The 18198-nt window shown below is 40.9% G+C and overlaps 1 protein-coding gene across 5 annotated transcripts in view; it reads left to right on the forward strand.

Annotated features, from left to right (window-relative positions):
- The window catches only part of LOC137371435 (centrosomal protein of 57 kDa-like), a 33546-nt gene extending 16546 nt beyond the window's left edge, over positions 1 to 17000 (forward strand). For 4 of the 5 annotated variants that reach the window (XM_068034032.1, XM_068034030.1, XM_068034033.1 and 1 more), the window contains exons 6-11: positions 2080 to 2157; positions 2805 to 2906; positions 7284 to 7361; positions 8539 to 8783; positions 10064 to 10208; positions 15414 to 17000. In XM_068034032.1, the coding sequence (XP_067890133.1) occupies positions 2080 to 2157; positions 2805 to 2906; positions 7284 to 7361; positions 8539 to 8783; positions 10064 to 10208; positions 15414 to 15653 (888 nt within the window). In that variant the 3' untranslated portion in view covers positions 15654 to 17000. The remainder of the gene's footprint in view (positions 1 to 2079; positions 2158 to 2804; positions 2907 to 7283; positions 7362 to 8538; positions 8784 to 10063; positions 10209 to 15413) is intronic. The other variant, XM_068034031.1, reaches the window with a different exon arrangement.
- Positions 17001 to 18198: the final 1198 nt, after the last annotated feature.

An 18198-nucleotide genomic window follows, 5' to 3' on the forward strand; every position in this document is an offset into this window, starting at 1 on the left:
TAGGTGAATTATAACCTCCTTGCTTTTATATTCAATTCCCCTTGTGATAAAAGATAACATTCTATTAGCTTTCCTAATTACATGCTGTACCTGCATACTAACGTTTAGCGATTCATGTACAAGGACACCCAGATCCCTCTGCATCTCAGCTCTGTAATCTCTCCATTTAGATAATGCTTTTTTGTTCTTCCTGCTAAAGTGGACAATTTCCCACTTTCCCACATTATACTCCATTTGCCAGGTTTTTTCCCACTCCCTTAACCTATCTATATCCCTTTGGAGCCGCCTTTATGTCCTCTTCACAAGTTACTTTTCTACCTATCTTTGTATCAGCAAATTTAGCAACCATACCTTCGGTCCCTTCATCTAAGTCATTTATATAATTTGTAAAAGGTTGAGGCCCTGACACTGAACCCTGTGGCACACCACTTGTTTCATTTTGCCAACCAGAAAATGACCCATTTATGCCTACTTTGTTTCCTGTTAGCTCGCCAATTTTCTACCCATGCCAATGTTGCCCCCTACACAATGAGCTTTTATTTTCTGCAATAACCTTTGATGTGGCACCTTATCAAATGCCTTCTGGAAATCTAAGTACAACACATCCACTGGTTCCCCTTTATCCACAGCACATGTAACTCCCTCAAAGAACTCCAATAAATTGGTTAAACATGATTTCCCTTTCACAAAACCATGTTGACTGCCTGATTACCTTGAATTTTTCTAAATGCCCTCCTATACCATCTTTAATAATAGCTTCTAACATTTTCCCTAAGACAGATGTTCAGCTAACTCGCCTGTAGTTCCCTGGTTTCTGTCGCCCTCCCTCTTTGAATAAAGGAGTTACGTTCTCTATTTCCCATCTAATGGAACTTTACCCAAATCTAGGGAATTTTGGAAAATTAAAACTAATGCATCCACTAGCTGCTTTTAAGACCCTAGGATGAAGTCCATCAGGACCTGGGATTTGTCAGTCCACAGCTCCAACAATTTGTTCAGTACCACTTCCCTGGTGATTGTAATTTTCCTGAGTTCCTCCCTCCCTTCCATTTCTTGACTTACAGCTAGTACTGCGATATTACTTGTATCCTCAATAGTGAAGATCGAAGCAAAATATATGTTCAATTTATCTGCCATCTCATCAATTACTAATTCCCTAGGCTTCCTTTCTATAGGGTTAACGCTTTTCTTTTTAAAATATGTATAGAAACTCTTACTATCGGTCTTTATATTTCTAGCGCGCTTTCTCTCGTACTCTAATTTTACCTTCCTTATCAATCTTTTCATTCTTTTTATGTTCTATCCAATCTTCTGACCTGCCTCCCATCTTTGTGCAATTATAGGCTTTTTCTTTCAGTTTGCTGTCTGTTGTGAGCAAGATGAGCAACAGCAAGGTTCTTTAGCTAATCAGATTGAAGAATTCTGCTAAGATGTGCAGTCTAAACCAGGAAGTAAAAGATTTTAATTCAATATAAAATCTGGTTTTGTAAGTGAAATAGATGGAAAGAAAGGTGGAATTGAGGGGGATAACAAAGTGAAGAAAATTATATTAATTTCCATTGACTTCTTAAAAAAGGCTCCACTTTAAAATTAATTTTTGGTGCCAGAGGTAGTTTAGCAGTAATTGTAACTCATCGCACAATTTTAAAAATTCACTTAGCTGAATGCACTAGCCTTACTTTTTATGGGTAATGAATAAATTTATTACAGCAACTTCATGCCCTTATGTGAATGTCAATGCAGAATCTCTTGGCAAGGTACTGTTCCAGCATAGCCTGTGGAGGAGCAGGGTAACTCTCTCTCAAGCAACTTCCTGGTTTCCACATTTAACTGTGCTTATGTGTATATCAGAGATTGCTACCCAATTTGCTTCATAAGAGTGAGCGCTGATAACTACACCCTTAATCTCAATGGAAAATCCAGGCCAGTGAGTGATGCTTTGAATCACCTAGAATTAATTTTCTTGTTGCTGAGACAAAGCTGTAAGTAAATATGTTTGTCGCTCTGTAGATCACATAAGCCATCCTATGATTAGAATAATCAGCCATAAAAAGCCAGTTTGCTTTGTTTTTCACATAGAAGAAAATTCGTGAATTGGAACAGAAGTTACGAGAGGAAGAACATCAGCGAAAACTGGTACAGGATAAAGCTGCACAGGTTTGTGCAAGCATTGTAACACTGCTCTTAAAGTAGTTGGTTTAAAATTGGTGGATTTTAGATTGTCCTTGATTTTTTTTTAAACTTGATCTAATGTACTGCTTGTATGATTATTTCAAATTGCTGCCAACATTAGTGGCTGATCTGTAATTGCCAGCACTTCACCCTAATGTACAGCTCAAAATGTTCTTTAAGATGCAACCCAAATTTAAAGGAGCAATAGTTATAAATGTGCTTACTGTTTCATGTAGTTCAAGTTGATGTAGTATGAACACCTCACATCTACCATTAACCTTTATTGAAATCCTAATGGCAACAGTATTGTCTAGTTCTGTGAGGAGTGTCTCAGCAGTTTACTATATAATCATGTATGCAGGCTGAGGAAGGAAGAAACACCTAAGGAAATGAGAGGAATGACAAATTTAGAAAATAAGTTGATTCAAATAGGTTAGAGAATGCTATGTAGGAGAGCTTCTGAAGAGGTTGCCTTCAATGTACATGATATCGTTTTTGGCATTTAAAAGAAAAAGAACTAAATATTCCAAAGAATGTATTTGGTAATTTTAGAGCTATGAATATCTTACTTGATACAGTCGAAATCTTCTGTGCAGTCATATTTACTTATTCAAAGTTTTATTTCTATATAGTTGCAGACTGGCCTGGAAAGAAATAGAATTTTGTTGCAAGCTGTGTCACCAATGTCTTCAAAGACGAAGAGAGCAAAGAACAAGAGAAAGCAGTCAGTCAAGGTAGATTTAACATTACCAGACGTAACTAGAAATGTCTGGTTCTACAAGGATTTCAAAGTGCTTCTGGCATGGCATTTCACAACACCATCTTGGTTTAAAGTTAGTTGGTAGATGTGACTGATTCTTGATTTGGGGTAGTCACAAGGCAATGCTTTTCTTAATCTGATCTTAAATAACTCACCGCTTACAAGAAATAGCAGTTGTAGCACTCTTGGGGGGACAGGGACTGCAAAATGAAGACCAAAATAATCAGTTAGAAATCCTAATTTTTTAAAGGACTGCATTTAATGAAATGAGGGAGCAAATAAACTGGAAGAATCCTTATCGGAAGATCAGTGGAACATCTATTAAAAGTATAATGCTGAGCATGAAGGATAACATTTCCAAACCAGCAAGCTCTAACTAAGCAAATGTCACCCTAACTGGATTAACATTTAAGTTTTAAAAGTTGGATAGAGAACTGGGCCTGTAGGGAGGAGGGCCTCACTGGGATTGAATATAAGAAAATACAGAAACATGTTAAAAGGGTGATTAGAGAAACAAAGAAATGCCTCCAGGCATTTAGCTGAGGCTAAACTGTTTTAAAATTATTTCATTACCACACTGGCTATCAAAGATGCAAACTGACTTTAATCGGAGAAGTGACTCACTGGGAAAAGTACAATAAATTGCAAAGAAATGGGCGGCACAGTGGCGCAGTGGTTAGCACCGCAGCCTCACAGCTCCAGGGACCCGGGTTCGATTCTGGGTACTGCCTGTGCGGAGTTTGCAAGTTCTCCCTGTGTCTGCGTGGGCTTTCGCCGGGTGCTCCGGTTTCCTCCCACATCCAAAAGACTTGCAGGTGATAGGTAGATTGGCCATTGTAAATTGCCCCTAGTATAGGTAAGTGATGGGGAATATGGGATTACTGCAGGGTTAGTATAAATGGGTGGTTGTTGGTCGGCACAGACTCAGTGGGCCGAAGGGCCTGTTTCAGTGCTGTATCTCTAAATAAAAAGAAAGACCTAGAAAGAAACATAGCAGCTGAAGCAAAACATCACAGTGAAAAGAAAATCAGTATTATAATAGCAAGAGAGCAGTTAGAGGTGAAAACCATTTACAATCCAACCTGATTTGAAACTGAAGGCAAGTATAAAACAGTAAATATTCTGAATAAATGCCCTCTCCAAACGTAATTACTTTCTCATAAAGAGATACAAGTCTTGGGTTAAATGGACTCAAAACCAAATCCCCAGGGATTTATGGTATTTATCCCAAAATGCTGAGCTGATAAAAGTTGGAAGAAATTTGAGAGGCACTAACTCATTACAAGCAAATCATTGGACACTGCAAATGGTTGTAAACAGGCTCATATGGCGCCTGTTTTTTTTTTAAAAGGGTGCCAAAATAGATGTAGGTCCTGGCTTCTGTTCAATCTAAAATTATGGAATCCATCATTTAAAGAGCAAACTTGGCTATCGCCTGTAACAATATTAAACTTGTTACCAGCAGTCAGAATGGATTCAGAAGAGGAAAATCTTGTCTGACTAGCCACTTCATTGAGCAAATGACAACCCAAGTCCATGTGAAGTATTATAACCTGGTATATGCTAATTTCCAAAACAGTTTTAACAAAATTCTATTAACTCAGTCTGTGGGATTTCGGGGCATACCTTGGGAGTGAGTAACAAACTGGCTGAAGGGTATGAAACAAGTACTTGGAGTTATGTAGCACATTAGGCTCTGGCATATAAAGGAAAATAACTGGCACTTGCTTCAGTCGTGTTGAAATAGTTGTAGATGAGACACCTAGGGATCTTGGTAGACTCAACACCAAATACATCCGATCAATGCAGAGCAACAATCAACAAAGCTGATGGGATGTTGAACTTCATTGGTAAAACAGTAGGATCTATGTCAGAAGAGGTAATGATCAAACTATAAAATATTCTGGGTGGATGGCACCTTGAATACTGTATCCAGTTTCACCAAACAAGGTCAAGGTAGTGCAGAGTCTAGAAGTGCACAGAAGCCATGAGGCTGATCCCTAATGTCTGAATACAGAATTCTAAGAGTTGGAGAGACTTTGACTTTTCCGCCTGGAAAGGAAGTGATCTTGGAGGTGAAGGAGATGGGGAGCAAGAGAGACTCTTGAATGAATTAAGATGGGCCAAATGGCCTTCCTCATATTATCTTGTGACGTTGTAATGTTTCCATGTGGCTGGTTATCAGGAGCTACAAATTAAACTTGCAATTGCAGTTCAGTCAGCACCATCCAGTAAAGAAATAGAACTTGCATTTGTATAGTGTTTTTTCACAACTTCCAGGCATCCCATTACAGTTGAAGTACTTTTGAATGGTAATCACTGTTAATATCATAGAATGTTAAACACAGAAGGAGCTGAATTGACTCATTGTGTTTGTGCTAACTCTCTGAAAGAGCTATCCAATTAGTCCCACTCCCTTGCTCTTTCCCCAGGACCCTGCACATCATAGAATCATAGAATGTTTACAGCACAAAGAGGCCATTTGGCCCATTGTGTCTGTGCCAGCTGGAGGGAAAAAAAAAAGCCACCCAGCCTAATCCCACTTTCCAGCATTTGATCTGGAGCCCTGCAGGTTACAGCACTTCAGGTGCACATCCAGGCACCTTTTTTTTTTTAAATAGGCTGTGGCAGAAACCCTCATCTTTTCAGGCAGTGAATTCCAGCGCCCCACCACCCTCTGGGTGAAAAAACTTTTCCTCATCTCTCCTAATCCTTCTACCAAACATTTTAAATCTATGCCTCCGAGTCACTGACCCCCTCTGCTAAAGTAAAAAGTCCCTTCCCATCCACTCTATCCAGGCCCTTCAATTTTGTACAACTCAATCAAATCTCCCCTCGGCCTCCTCTGTTCCAAGGAGTACAATCCCAGTCTATCTGATCTTTCCTCATAGCTACAATTTTCCCCATCCTGGCAATATCCTCGTAAATCTCTCTTTTGTACCCTCTCTAGTGCAATTACATCCTTTCTGTAATGAGGTGACAAGAACTGTGCACACTACTCCAAGTTGTGGCCTTACTAATGTTATATATAGTTATTTATCCAGTTCTCTTTTCAAAGTTAATACTGAATTTGCTTCCACAACCCTTTTCGGGCATTGCATTCCAGATCATCATAACTGGCAGGGGGGAGAATTTCCTCATCCCCTCTTAGTTGTTTAGCTTGCTACAGTAAGTCTATGTCCTCTGGTTACTGACCATATTGCTACTGGAAACAGTTTCTCCTTATTTACTCTACCAAAACTCTTTAGTTTTGAACACCTATGAAATCTCCCCTTAAACTTCTCTGCTGCTAGAAGAATAACCTGACTTTCTCTAGTCTGTCTACCATAGCGTCCTTTCTTTTGTACTCTGCTTCTGTTTATAAAGCCAATGCTTCATATGCCTTTAACAATTTCCTCAACTTGTACTACTGCCGTCAAAGATTTGAGAGAGTACAACCGAGGTGTCTCTTTTCCTGCACTACCTTCTTAAAATTGTACCATTTAGTTTATATCTCTGCTCATTTTCATACATTTCTCTGTATTAAATTTCATCTGCCCACTTCAGTCTGTGCTCGCCTGAAGCCTATTCTGTCGTCCTCCGTGTTTACAATTTGAGTTTAGTCATCTGCAAACTTTGAAATTATGCCCTGTATACCCAAGTCTAAGTCATCCCAACACCAGCTCTTAGGGGAGACTGCTGCACGTTTCCTTCTATTTTGGAAAAACAACTGTTCACTGCTACTGTATTTTCTGTCCCTTGCCCACTTGTGTATCCATGCAGCCACGAACCCTTTAATCACATGGGCTTCATTTTTTTTTTTGTGGCACTTTTACCAAAAGCCATTTGAAAGTCCATACACACCAACTGCACTGCCCGCATCAAACCTCTGTTACTTCAAAGAATGTAGGAAATGCAGCAGCCAATTTGTGCACAGCCAAGTGATTGAGTAGATAATCAGTTTTACTGAAATTGGCTCCGATATAAAATTGGCCAGGACACACAACTCCCCTACTCTTTTTTTAAAATAGTGCTGTGGGATCTTTTGTGTCCACCTGAGGGGACAGACTGGACCTCTAACATCTCACCTGAAAGATGAGACCTCTGACAATGCAGCACCCTGTACCACACTAAAGTGTCAGCCTGGATTGAATGCTCCAGCCTATAGAGAGGGACTTTGAACTCTCTCAACCCTCTGACTCAGGTGAGTGCTGCCAACTGATCCATAGCTGACACAGCCAGATTTTGACACATTATAATTTGAGAGCAAAGGTTTGCTAATTGATTCTCCTTGGGAGTTCAGGAGAAAGCTGTTGAACAGAATGCAATTGTGAATGTCTCTAACCTGATTTTCTTTTACATTTTTTTTTAGAAATCTTGTACAAACCATTCATATGCACAACCTCACTATCGATTTAACCTGGGTGATATACCATTTGTTGCAGGAAAAGTGAGTACCAGTTGCATCAATTTTGCATCTGTGTCTATATGCTACATTGTTGCATTTATTTCTTGTCATTCTGGTGTGTTTCTATTGATTTTTTTTGTTTTCGTCCAGGTCCTCTATGCATGGTTTCCAATGTGTCTGTTACTGTTGGCTGCTTAGCTTGAGAACTTCCTAGGTTGATTTCCAGCTAAGGAGGTGCAGTGAACTCTTACAGCCATCGAGAAAGTTTAATGGTTGAAATTTTTAATACTTTTTTTACTAGACTTCATTCATTTCCTGTTGCCACTAGTGCCATTTTTCATCTTGAAAACTGTAGGACTTTTTTGCTGCATGATTACTCCAGAAATGATAAACCTTTTCTGAAGGATGTGGAGGGTAGAGTGCATTCATATTGAGAGTATGGTAATGTGATTATGGTGCTGGACCAGAGGTTAAGTCCAAAACATGACAAGTAGTGAAACTGAATGCTAGAAATCTGGTAAGTTATGGGTTAGCACCAGAAAAACATGGCCATGAAAGCCAGATTATCTCTCATAACTGATTCACTAGTGTCCTTGGGGAAGGGTACTTGCTACCCTACCCTCTCTGGCCTGCACATAACTGGTTCCCCACTGTGGCATCTGAGGGTGCCTAGCAAGTTTAGGCTGACTGAAGGTAGGCAATACATGAGGTCTTGCCAGCATCACACTCGCCCTGAGAATTTTTTTTAAAATTCAAATATAGCCGTAGCAGAATTTTGGGTGGTGTTGCAATATTGGTATTTGGTCAAGTTGAACCTTGCCTTGCACAAATTAAAACTTGGGTTTGCCCTTGGTATTTTCAGATAGCTTTGTTGAGATCTAGCACAATATCTACTACCTGAGTCTGAAAATCTGGACTGGTAGGATAATCCTTGCCAGTTGGCCATTCCAAACGATCTGTGAAATTATTGATTAGAGATAATAGATCAGCAAGAAAGGTCATATTTCGAATTTTTTAATTGATGAAATGTAGAAATATTCTAAAATTTGAGGATGCTTGTAAATGCACCAGTTACTAGCCATTGTTGCCATGTAAAGAAGCTTGCATTATGAAAGTTTAAAATTTGCTTCCTACTTTTGCCCATAAATTTTGTTTTCATTAAACTTAACATTTTGTTTTCACGTCCATTTTCCTAATGGCTTTTTTTTATGTCTTTCAGTCTGCTAGTCCAAGCCATTCAGTTCGTGCTAATGTTCAGCATGTCTTGCATCTGTTGAAGCAACACAACAAGATCTTGTGCAATGACCGAGTGGTCAGTGACCAGCCAATGGTCAGGAACAAAATCTCAAGAGCATCCAATACAATACCTGAAAGTTCTTCTGGATCTACCATTTCTTCCACTTCCCATGAGGTACTGTCTGAACTACTGTTGATGTTACAAGATGAGTTTGGACAAATGAGCTTGTAAGTATACCCTTCCTCTGCATATCATGTTAATTGTCCATTGAAATTATTAGCTAATACAGTTTGCAGATATACACATTGCGCATGCAGCTATGTAATAAATCAATGTGGGAAATCTGTTATAGAAATGAAGAGTAGATTATTTTGGTGTACGTCTATTCTAGTTGAATTTTGTGAGGAACTTTCTGGCATAGTGATTAGGGATTTACTTAATGTTGTCTACATGGGCTTCTCAAAGTCATTTCACAACCTCAATGTCTATCAAGTGTTTTGGGACAATGAGCTGTGGTCACACCAGAGCAAGACCCCATAAACAGCAATGAAATGCATGATCCAATAATGTTTTTGTGATTTTTGAAAAAGGGAGTGGAGTTTCATTAATTTGGGAATGGCAGGAGCTCTTGGCATGAAGAGTTCTGGTGAGGGGAGATGGGGTGGGAAAGCTCTGTCTGATAATACTAGGGAGCAGGTTCCAGGGTGACAAAACCTTGTGAAAGGGACACTGGGATTCAGGATCCATGAAAATGGGGCCCTAGGATCTTGGGGAAAATTAAAGTATGGACAGGAATATGACTAAATTGGGATTGGTAGATGCTGGACAATGAGTGTGCCCTGACTTGCCTCTGATTTGTACCAGCCAGCAATCTGGGTCTCAGTCTGAAAACGTAAAGTTCACTAGTTGAATACGCTGCTACAGGAGTTAAATACAATCAGCAAACATAGCATTGTGTTTTTCATACTTAAAACTTGCTTTTGGTAAGGATTCACAGGCTCACCTTTTAGGATCTCATTTGGATGTAGGGTGCACTTGGCATTACCTGAAGGCTGGCTGAAAGCAGAATAAAAAGGATCAGGTGGCTGAAAACCAATGACTGGTCAGTTGATCTAGCAAAGAATGAGCTGCAAGTACACATCGAGGAGCCCTTTTGCTTTTGGTTATATCTATTTTTTTTCCATTCCCCTCATGTCTGTCGCCTCTATTGTGCCTTCAGGCAATGAAGTGCATCAGCCAGGGATGCAGGCAATCAGCATGGGAAATGGGAAAGATCTGGCTAGGGGTGCAGACAGACTTTCACTGGGAGAGTAGTCTATATCTCAATTCTCTGCTGAGTTTTGCTGTCTCTCCTTTATTTTGCCTTTTCTTACCCCCTTGTGCTTTCCTTGTTGAACTGTGCCCTGTACCCAAGGAAAGGAACAGCACCAAGTCCTCCTACATTAAAAAAAATTAAATTCCTACTTTCTTTGCAAATAATACACTCCATATTATGTATTTTATCTAGTGAGCACCAAGAGTTGGTCAAACAAATTCATGAAGCAAATACAAATTCAATGAGAGAAGACTTGGAACGAGAGTTGGAATCACTGGTGAAAAGAATGGAAGCAAAAGGGGATCAGATCGCTAAAGTCCGCAGACATCAGGCATCGGTAAGGATAAAAAAAATTCTCTACAGTAGTTCAATCCTTGAGATGACCCAGTGGATAAAGGTGCCACTTAGTGCACAACTACTACATCAAAAAACAGGATCTGTTTTTGAAAACTGAGCAGTGATGTCACTGGAAAGCTGCAAGGAGATTGGTTGAGTATCTGCTGTTAGGGAATAACTCTAAAGAGCTGGGTTCGTAACAAAGTAAAGGGAAAGGTCTACAGTTTTTATTTTAAATATAGTAGGTAGTGTTTTTTTTTTAAGGGAATCAAGGTCCCTAATGTAAATCTAATTTTTGGCTACTTTAAGGGAATGAATTAAGGGTAAGTCATGGCAGGTCGGCAACATGGAATGCTTCTCCTGTGCAATGTGGAAGTTAGGGACACTTACTGCACACGTGTTCGCCCTGGACACTAAGTGTCTCCAGCTGCAGCTACTCTAAATCCACGTTTCGAATCTGGAGTGGCGGCTGGAATCACTGTGGAGCATCCGCAAGGCTGAGGTCATCGTGAATAGCACGTACAGGGAGGCGGTCACACCGCAGGTAAAGGCTACTCTGGTAGAAAGGGAATGGGTGACCACTAGGTAGCTAGTGCAGGAGTCCCCTGCGTCCATCTCCCTTTCTAACAGATTTTCTGCTTTGAATACAGTGGTCAGTGGTTAGCACCGCAGCCTCATAGCTGCAGCAACCCGGGTTCAATTCTGGGTACTGCCTGTGTGGAGTTTGCAAGTTCTCAGTGTCTGCGTGGGTTTCCTCCGGGTGCTCCGGTTTCCTCCCACAGCCAAAAGATTTGCAGGTTGATAGGTAAATTGGCCATTATAAATTGCACCTAGTATAGGTAGGTGGTAGGGGAATATAGGGACAGGTGGGGATGTGGTAGGAATATGGGATTAGTGTAGGATTAGTATAATATGGGTGGTTAATGGTCGGCACAGACTCGGTGGGCTGAAGGGCCTGTTTCAGTGCTGTATCGCTAAATCTAAAAATCTAAATACTGTTGGCAATAGCTTCTCGGGAATGCAGCAAGAGCCAAATCTGTGGCACCATGGGTGGCTCAGCTGCACAAGAGGGGAGGAAAAAGTGGAAGAGCTATAGTGATAGAGGATTCTATCGTAAGGGGTACAGATAGGCCTTTCTGTGTCTGCAAATGTGACTCCAGGATGGTATGTTGCCTCCTTGGTGCTAGGGTCAAGGATGTCACTGAGGCTGCAGGATATTCTGAAGGGGGAGGGTGAACAGTCAGAGGTTGTGGTACACATTGGCACCAACGACATAGGTAGAAAGAGGGATGAGGTCCTGCAACAAGAATTTAGGGAGCTAGGTAGCAGGTTAAAAAGCAGGACCTCAAAGGTTGTAATCTCTGGATTACTCCTGGTGCCACGTGCTAGTGAGTATAGGAATAGGAGGATAGAGCAGATGAATACGTGGCTGAGATGGTGCAGGAGGGAGGGCTTTAGTTTCCTGGATCACTGGGTCTGTTTCTGGCAAAGGTGGGACCTGCACAAGGTGGACAGGTTGCACCGAAATGGAACAGGATCAGCATCCTTGCTGGGAGGTTTGCTAGTGCTGTTGGGGTGGGGGGTGTTAAACTAATTTGGCAGGGGGATTGGGATACAGAGTGGAGGTGAGGTACAGTAGTGGGTGATGCACAGTCAAATATAGAAGAGAAACTGAGTCAGTCTGGAAGGCAGAGCAAATATAGACCTGTTAAGGCACAAGTGAAAAATGCAAGGCTGAATTGCATCTATTTTAATGCAAGAACTCTTACTAGGAAATCCTAAGGCATTTTATAAGTGTATTAAGGGCAGGAGGATAACCAGGGAAAGAGTAGGGCCCATTCAGGACCAAAGTGGCAATCTGTGTGTGGAGCCAGAGGACATGGATGAGGTTTTAAATGATTACTTTTCATCTGCCTTCGCGAAGGAGAAGGACGATGTAGGGATCAGTGAGGGGGTTTGTGATGTACTTGAACATATTGGCATTGAAAGGGAGGAAGTATTAGCTGTTTTAGTAGGCTTAAAAGTGGATAAATCCCCAAGCCCAGATGAGATGTATCCCAGGCTATGTGAGGCAAGGGAGGAGATAGCAGGGGCTCTGACACAAATTTTCAAATCCTCTCTGGCCACAGGAGAGGTACCAGAGGATTGGAAGACAGCGAAAGTAGTACCGTTTTTATTCAAGAAGGATGGCAGGCATAAGCCAGGTAATTACAGGCCGGTGAGTCGAACATCAGTGGGAGAGAAACTAATGGGAAAAATTTTGAGGGACAGGATTAATCCCTACTTGGAGAGGCAGGGATTAATCAGATAGGCAGCAATGGCTTTGTGAGGGGGAGATGGTCTCTAACTTGATTGAATTTTTCGAGGAGGTGACCTAGATGTGTAGATGAGAGTAAAGCAGTTATGTAGTCTACATGGACTTCACTAAGGCTTTTGATAAGGTCCCGCATGGGAGATTGGTTAAGAAGGTAAGAGCCCAAGGGATACAGGGCAATTTGGCAGGAGGCAGAGAGTGATGGTCGAGGGTTGCTTTTGCGAGTGGAAGCCTGTGACCAGTGGTGTACCACAAGTATCGGTGTTGGGACCCTTGCTGTTTGTAGTGTACATTAATGATTTAGATGTGAATATAGGAGGTATGATCAGCAAGTTTGCAGATGTCACAAAGATTAGTGTCACAAATAGTGAGGAGGAAAGCCTTATATTACAGGATGCTATAGATGGGCTGGTAAGATGGGCAGTACAGTGGCAAATGGAATTTAATCCTGAGAAGTGAGAGGTGATGCATTTTGGGAGGACTAACAAGGTAAGGGAATATACAAGGAATGTAGGACCCTAGGATGTACAGAGGGTCAGCACAGGTAGATAAGGTGGTTAGGAAGGCATATGGGATACTTGCCTTTATTAACCGAGGCTTAGAATATAAGAGCAGGGAGGTTATGATGGAGCTGTATAAAACGCTAGTTAGGTCACACATGGAGTACTGTCTATAATTCTGGGCGCCACACTATAGGAAGGATGTGATTGCACTGGAGAGGGTGCAGAGGAGATTCACCAGGGTGTTTCCTGGGCTGGAGCATTTCAGCTATGAAGAGAGACTGAATGGGCTAGGGTTGTTTTCCTTAGAGCAGAGAAAGCTGAGGGGGGGACATGATTGAGGTATACAAAATTGAGGGGCATTGATAGGTTAGATAGGAAGAAACTTTTTATCTTAGCAAAGGGGTCAATAACCAGGGGGTATACCTTTTTTAAGGTAAAGGGCAGGAGGTTTAGAGGGGATTTGAGGAACATTTTGTCACCCAGAGTGTGGTTGGAATCTGGAACATACTGTCTGAAGGGGTGGTAGAGGCAGAAACCCTCAACATTTAAGAAGTATTTAGATGAGCACTTGAAACGCCATAGCATACAAGGGGCCAAGTGCTGGAAAATGGGATTAGAGTAGTTGGTGCTTGGTGGCTGGCACAGACATGATGGGCCAAAGGGCCTGTTTCTGTGCTGTATAACTCTAACTCTGTGACCTCTGGTTTGATACTTGGGCTCTGCCAATTTAGGTAATTTCAGCTTGGTAACTGAAGTGCTACAAATGGCTCTAACTATGGGGATTGCAAAAAAGAGCCAGGGCTCCCACTGATTCCTAGCCTGTTAATTCCTCTTGAAAGCGATTTGTGCATTATGACCAGATTGCACTGAGCTGTGATTCCCTCCATGGTGAATACAGTTAATATCCTGCCTCGTACTTGAGAAATGATTAGCTGGTTAAGGATCCTGAGGTCTGTTGGTGCCCAAGAAACCATATTCCAGCAAGACCTGCCTAAAACTGAGTCCATTCCCAGTTGTATAATTGACCATTCTTATGCAACTGGGAGCTGCTTCATCTGTAACCCTTGCAAACTTAGTAATCTGTGCGCCTCTGAGGTTCTGCAGACTGCTTGACTGAACTGCGATTTAATCTGTTTTTCCCCTCCTTGCTCTCCAGTAATAGAATTTTTCTTTGGAATTCAAGTTTATTTTAACTTTGTCGCAAGTGAATGGGCCCCATTACCAATATATCTTCATGGAGGTGAGGGGAAAGAGTGCCTAACCTCCATCTGGTAATTGTTCATTAAGTATGATAGCAGCCCACTGTGGAGGGACCTTCACCTTCAGATACTTATCCCATTGCTCTTTGGAGCAGTGTGTTGCAGCATATGATGCCCATGTTGTAATGGAGAGGAGGCTTACGATGGTCAAATGCTTTCTGCTGAGGATGGAAATTGCGGGGGGGGGTGGAGGAAGGAAGGAAGCACTTTCCTTGCAGATAATGCATGCTGTATTCTTGGGCAGTTTCCGCTTTCAAAGACCAGGGAGAAAACTGAAGATATAGATGTTGCTTGTTTAAGATAGAATAGTTACTCAGAAAAAAACTGGCATCTTTAAAATGCAGTGATTTATTGATGGTCCTAGTTTCCAAATTTTCTTTTTCCTCCTATCCAAAACACATTATTTGCAAAACATATTTGCTACACTGCCATGTATTTTCCAGGATTGAATTGCCTTGAGTTGTGTTAACTGCAGAACAAAAGACATGTCCATTTAATAAAAGCATGTGTTGCATGGTATATTACTTCCTTGAGCAGTAATGGAGAACAGATGGTGTAATGGAGCAATTAATTCTATAGTGACTTAAACTTCTCTAATTTGTGTTAGATTGGCTTCCACTAAGATTGTCCCTTAACATGTGTGATCTCTGTTTATAAATAATGAGAAATGCAATCCCATTATTATCTCTGTGTAGACCACTTCTTTGGCCTCCTTATCTCGAGAGACAATGGGTAAGCGCCTGGAGGTGGTCAGTGGTGTGTGGAGCAGCGCCTGGAGTGGCCGGCTCTTCCACAGGTGCTGCAGAAAAATTTGTTTGTCGGGGCTGTTACACAGTTGGCTGTATAGACTGAGTTATCAACCCAGTCATGATTTGGAATGTTATCTACGGTTTTGTGTTCTATAAATTTAACAATGAACAGTCATTAAATTGTTTTGTATTTACTGGGATTTTTTTTCCCCATCCCAATAGATATACATATCCATCCATGCAATAGGAAACCTATTAGGAATAGGTTAGCAAATATGGTTCCTGATTACACTCCTCCCTGTAAAAGATCAGAAGTGAACAATGTTTGTTGCCTTTTTTGTTCCACAGTTGATAATCTTGTGCTTTAATTCTCTTTTTAAGCTCAAAAAATTCGAGGAAACAATGAGGAAAAAGCATTCTGCCAGTGGAGGGTCAAGTCAGAAAAAGACTCTTAATAGTGCCAACAAAGTGCAAGTCGCAACTGTAACAACTAGAGGAAAGGATAGTTCCTCAATTAAAGTGCGACCAGGAACTAAAAGCAAGGGAAGCCTTTGCTTATTAAGAGACATGCAGACTCTACAAACTACTCTCCGAAAAGATGATGTTAGTTGGGGATATTGAAGTAATTTATTTTCACTTTTTTGTAGTGTGTATTTCAATCCCCCAACATGCTTCTTTATGCTACCTTTTTACTTTCTCAATTAATTCTTGTCTTTTTTTTTCAAAAAAAAAAAGCTTAAAGCAATATGGTGGTGAAGGTTTCACAAACTCTTTTTGGATACTGCTTCAATCCTGGTTTGTGGACCACTGCACTTCTACAATTATGTCATGGGACTTGCAAAATTGCATCTTCTGCTTAGCTTCTCTTCTAAATTTAAAGATGCTGAGCTTCATGAACATCCTTCGACTGAGGAAATGAACGAACGACTTGGAGATTCAGCTCACCTATAAATACCGCTCTTTATGGTTCAGCTTAGTTTGATGCTGTGGTCATTTTTGTTGACTATTACCTGGACCAGAGCTCAGCAATGCTTCATTATTAAGCTATGAATGAATCTATTGATATATGACCTCTGGATTGGTATAGTTACTCAGGGAAAATTATCCAACAATGTATTCAAAAGAGAAAATTTCATTTAATATTTTAAGGTGACAATCCCTTGTGTATGCAATTTATTTAAGTCTAATTACAAATTATGGTTCCTGCACATTTTATATAGAACTGGTCTATTTTTAAAATTGAATACACAAGATTTGTATGCTTTGATGCTGGCATTCGGCAGAAAGTTACTGTCAAGAAAAAGGTAAATTCTTAAATATTCTAAAATAAAGATCTTGCATTTTTTGGTAGCTGACTGTCAATCTGTTGCACCAAGATTTGTATGCTTGCAGCACTTTATTAGTTATAGGTATCTCAAAACCATTGCAAGTATTGGTATCTGTCAAGAACGTTACTGATTTCGATTTGACACTGCTGGAAGGAGGGGTGGAAGAACTAACTTTAGCTATTTCTCTCAAAGTCTAATGGATTCATAGTAAAACACAAAGCAATTTGGCTTGTCTTGGGACCCTTTTTAAAAAAAAAAAAGGAAAATTCGCACCCGTTTACAAGGGTTTCGCACAATAAAGGAATGTAGGTTCATACTCATGGTTTGGCGGGTGCTCTCATCCAGTATATGTGGAGGAGCAACTTCTACATTTAAGCAGATCTACCCATATTACAACAGCAATGCAAGAGTCTAACTACTTTGTATAGATAAATCAATTGTGTGTGTGTGTGTGTTTACATAATTATAAAAGTAAAAATTTGGAAAGTGAGATTTGTTCTAAATGTAGAACCCACAATCACCCTCCTTGCAGCATTTTGAGAAAACCCTTCTCAAGACTCTACCTATTGTTGGCTTGCATTTTGTAATGTTTGTTTTTTGTACTGTTTGTAGTGAGTGTAGTAAACTGCAAAAGGGTTGTATCGAGTTTTTTGTTTTTTCTCTTATTCATTAGTGGGATGAGTCTCACTGGCAAGTTCAGCATTTATTGTTCATCCCTAATTGCCCTTGAAGGTGGTGGTGAACTGCTGCAGTCCATGTGGTGTAGGTACACCCATAGTACCATGGGGAGGGAGTTTCAGGAATTTTGACCGTGATTGTGAAGGAGTGGTGATATAGTTCTGAGGCAGCATGATGTATGACTTGGAGTGGATTTTGCAGATAGTGTGTTCTCATGTGTCTGCTGCCCTTGTTCTTGGTAGAGGCCAAAGTTTGGAAGGTGCTGTAGAAGGAGTCTTGGCAAGTTGCTGCAGTGCATCTTTTTTTATTTCATGTGATGTGGGCATCACTGGCAAGGCTAGCATTTGTTCTCCACCCAATTTGCCCTTGACAACTGAGTGGCTTGCTAGGCCATTTCAGAGGGCAGTTAAGAGTCAGCCACGTTGCTGTGGGTGTGGAGTCGCATGTAGGTCAGACCATGGTCGTTGGTGTCATCTTCCCAGAAGGTTGACTCCTGAATCTCTGCCTCTCTGTCCTGTGCTGTCCTTACATATTCTGCATAGGTCAACTGCATCCAGTCCATTATATCTGCTATCCATTTTCTTCTGCTTCCCTCATGTTTTCCATTGATCTTTCCTTCCAATAATTGTCTGTCTACCTTCTGCTCTAATAATATGACTGAAGTATTGTATTTTTGATGTTATACCCTAATTTCCTCTTTTCTGCAGCCATTTGCAGCATTTCCTCATTTAGTCTGTCTAAAATGCAGAACATCCTCAGATATTTTGAGTATCAAAAGACACTTGCCACAGAGATGGCTGAGGGTACAAACGAGCAAAAGTTTGTTCAGTGCAAGTATGTATAGAAGGGATACAGCTTGTTCGATCTCCTCGACAGAGAGAGACTGCTCACCGATCACCATTCACTTCACATTTATGCACCATTGCAACAGTGCCTCTGTGCCAACACACACTGTTCCATAATCTGTTAATTTCCTGTGAAATGTGTTCCCTGGCCCCAGTCTATTTGCAAGGGTACACCTCACCTAAGTATTATTTCCTTAGCAATCCTTAGTCGCAAAAGCCTCAAACCATCTTGTGCCGTGATCTATCACTGCTAATTCTTGCGTTTACTACAAGGCAGTGGCCCTATAAAGTCCACCTGGAGGTGTTCCCAGGACC

The sequence above is a fragment of the Heterodontus francisci genome, chromosome 6 (assembly GCF_036365525.1).
Source record: "Heterodontus francisci isolate sHetFra1 chromosome 6, sHetFra1.hap1, whole genome shotgun sequence".
NCBI classification, from domain to species: domain Eukaryota; kingdom Metazoa; phylum Chordata; class Chondrichthyes; order Heterodontiformes; family Heterodontidae; genus Heterodontus; species Heterodontus francisci.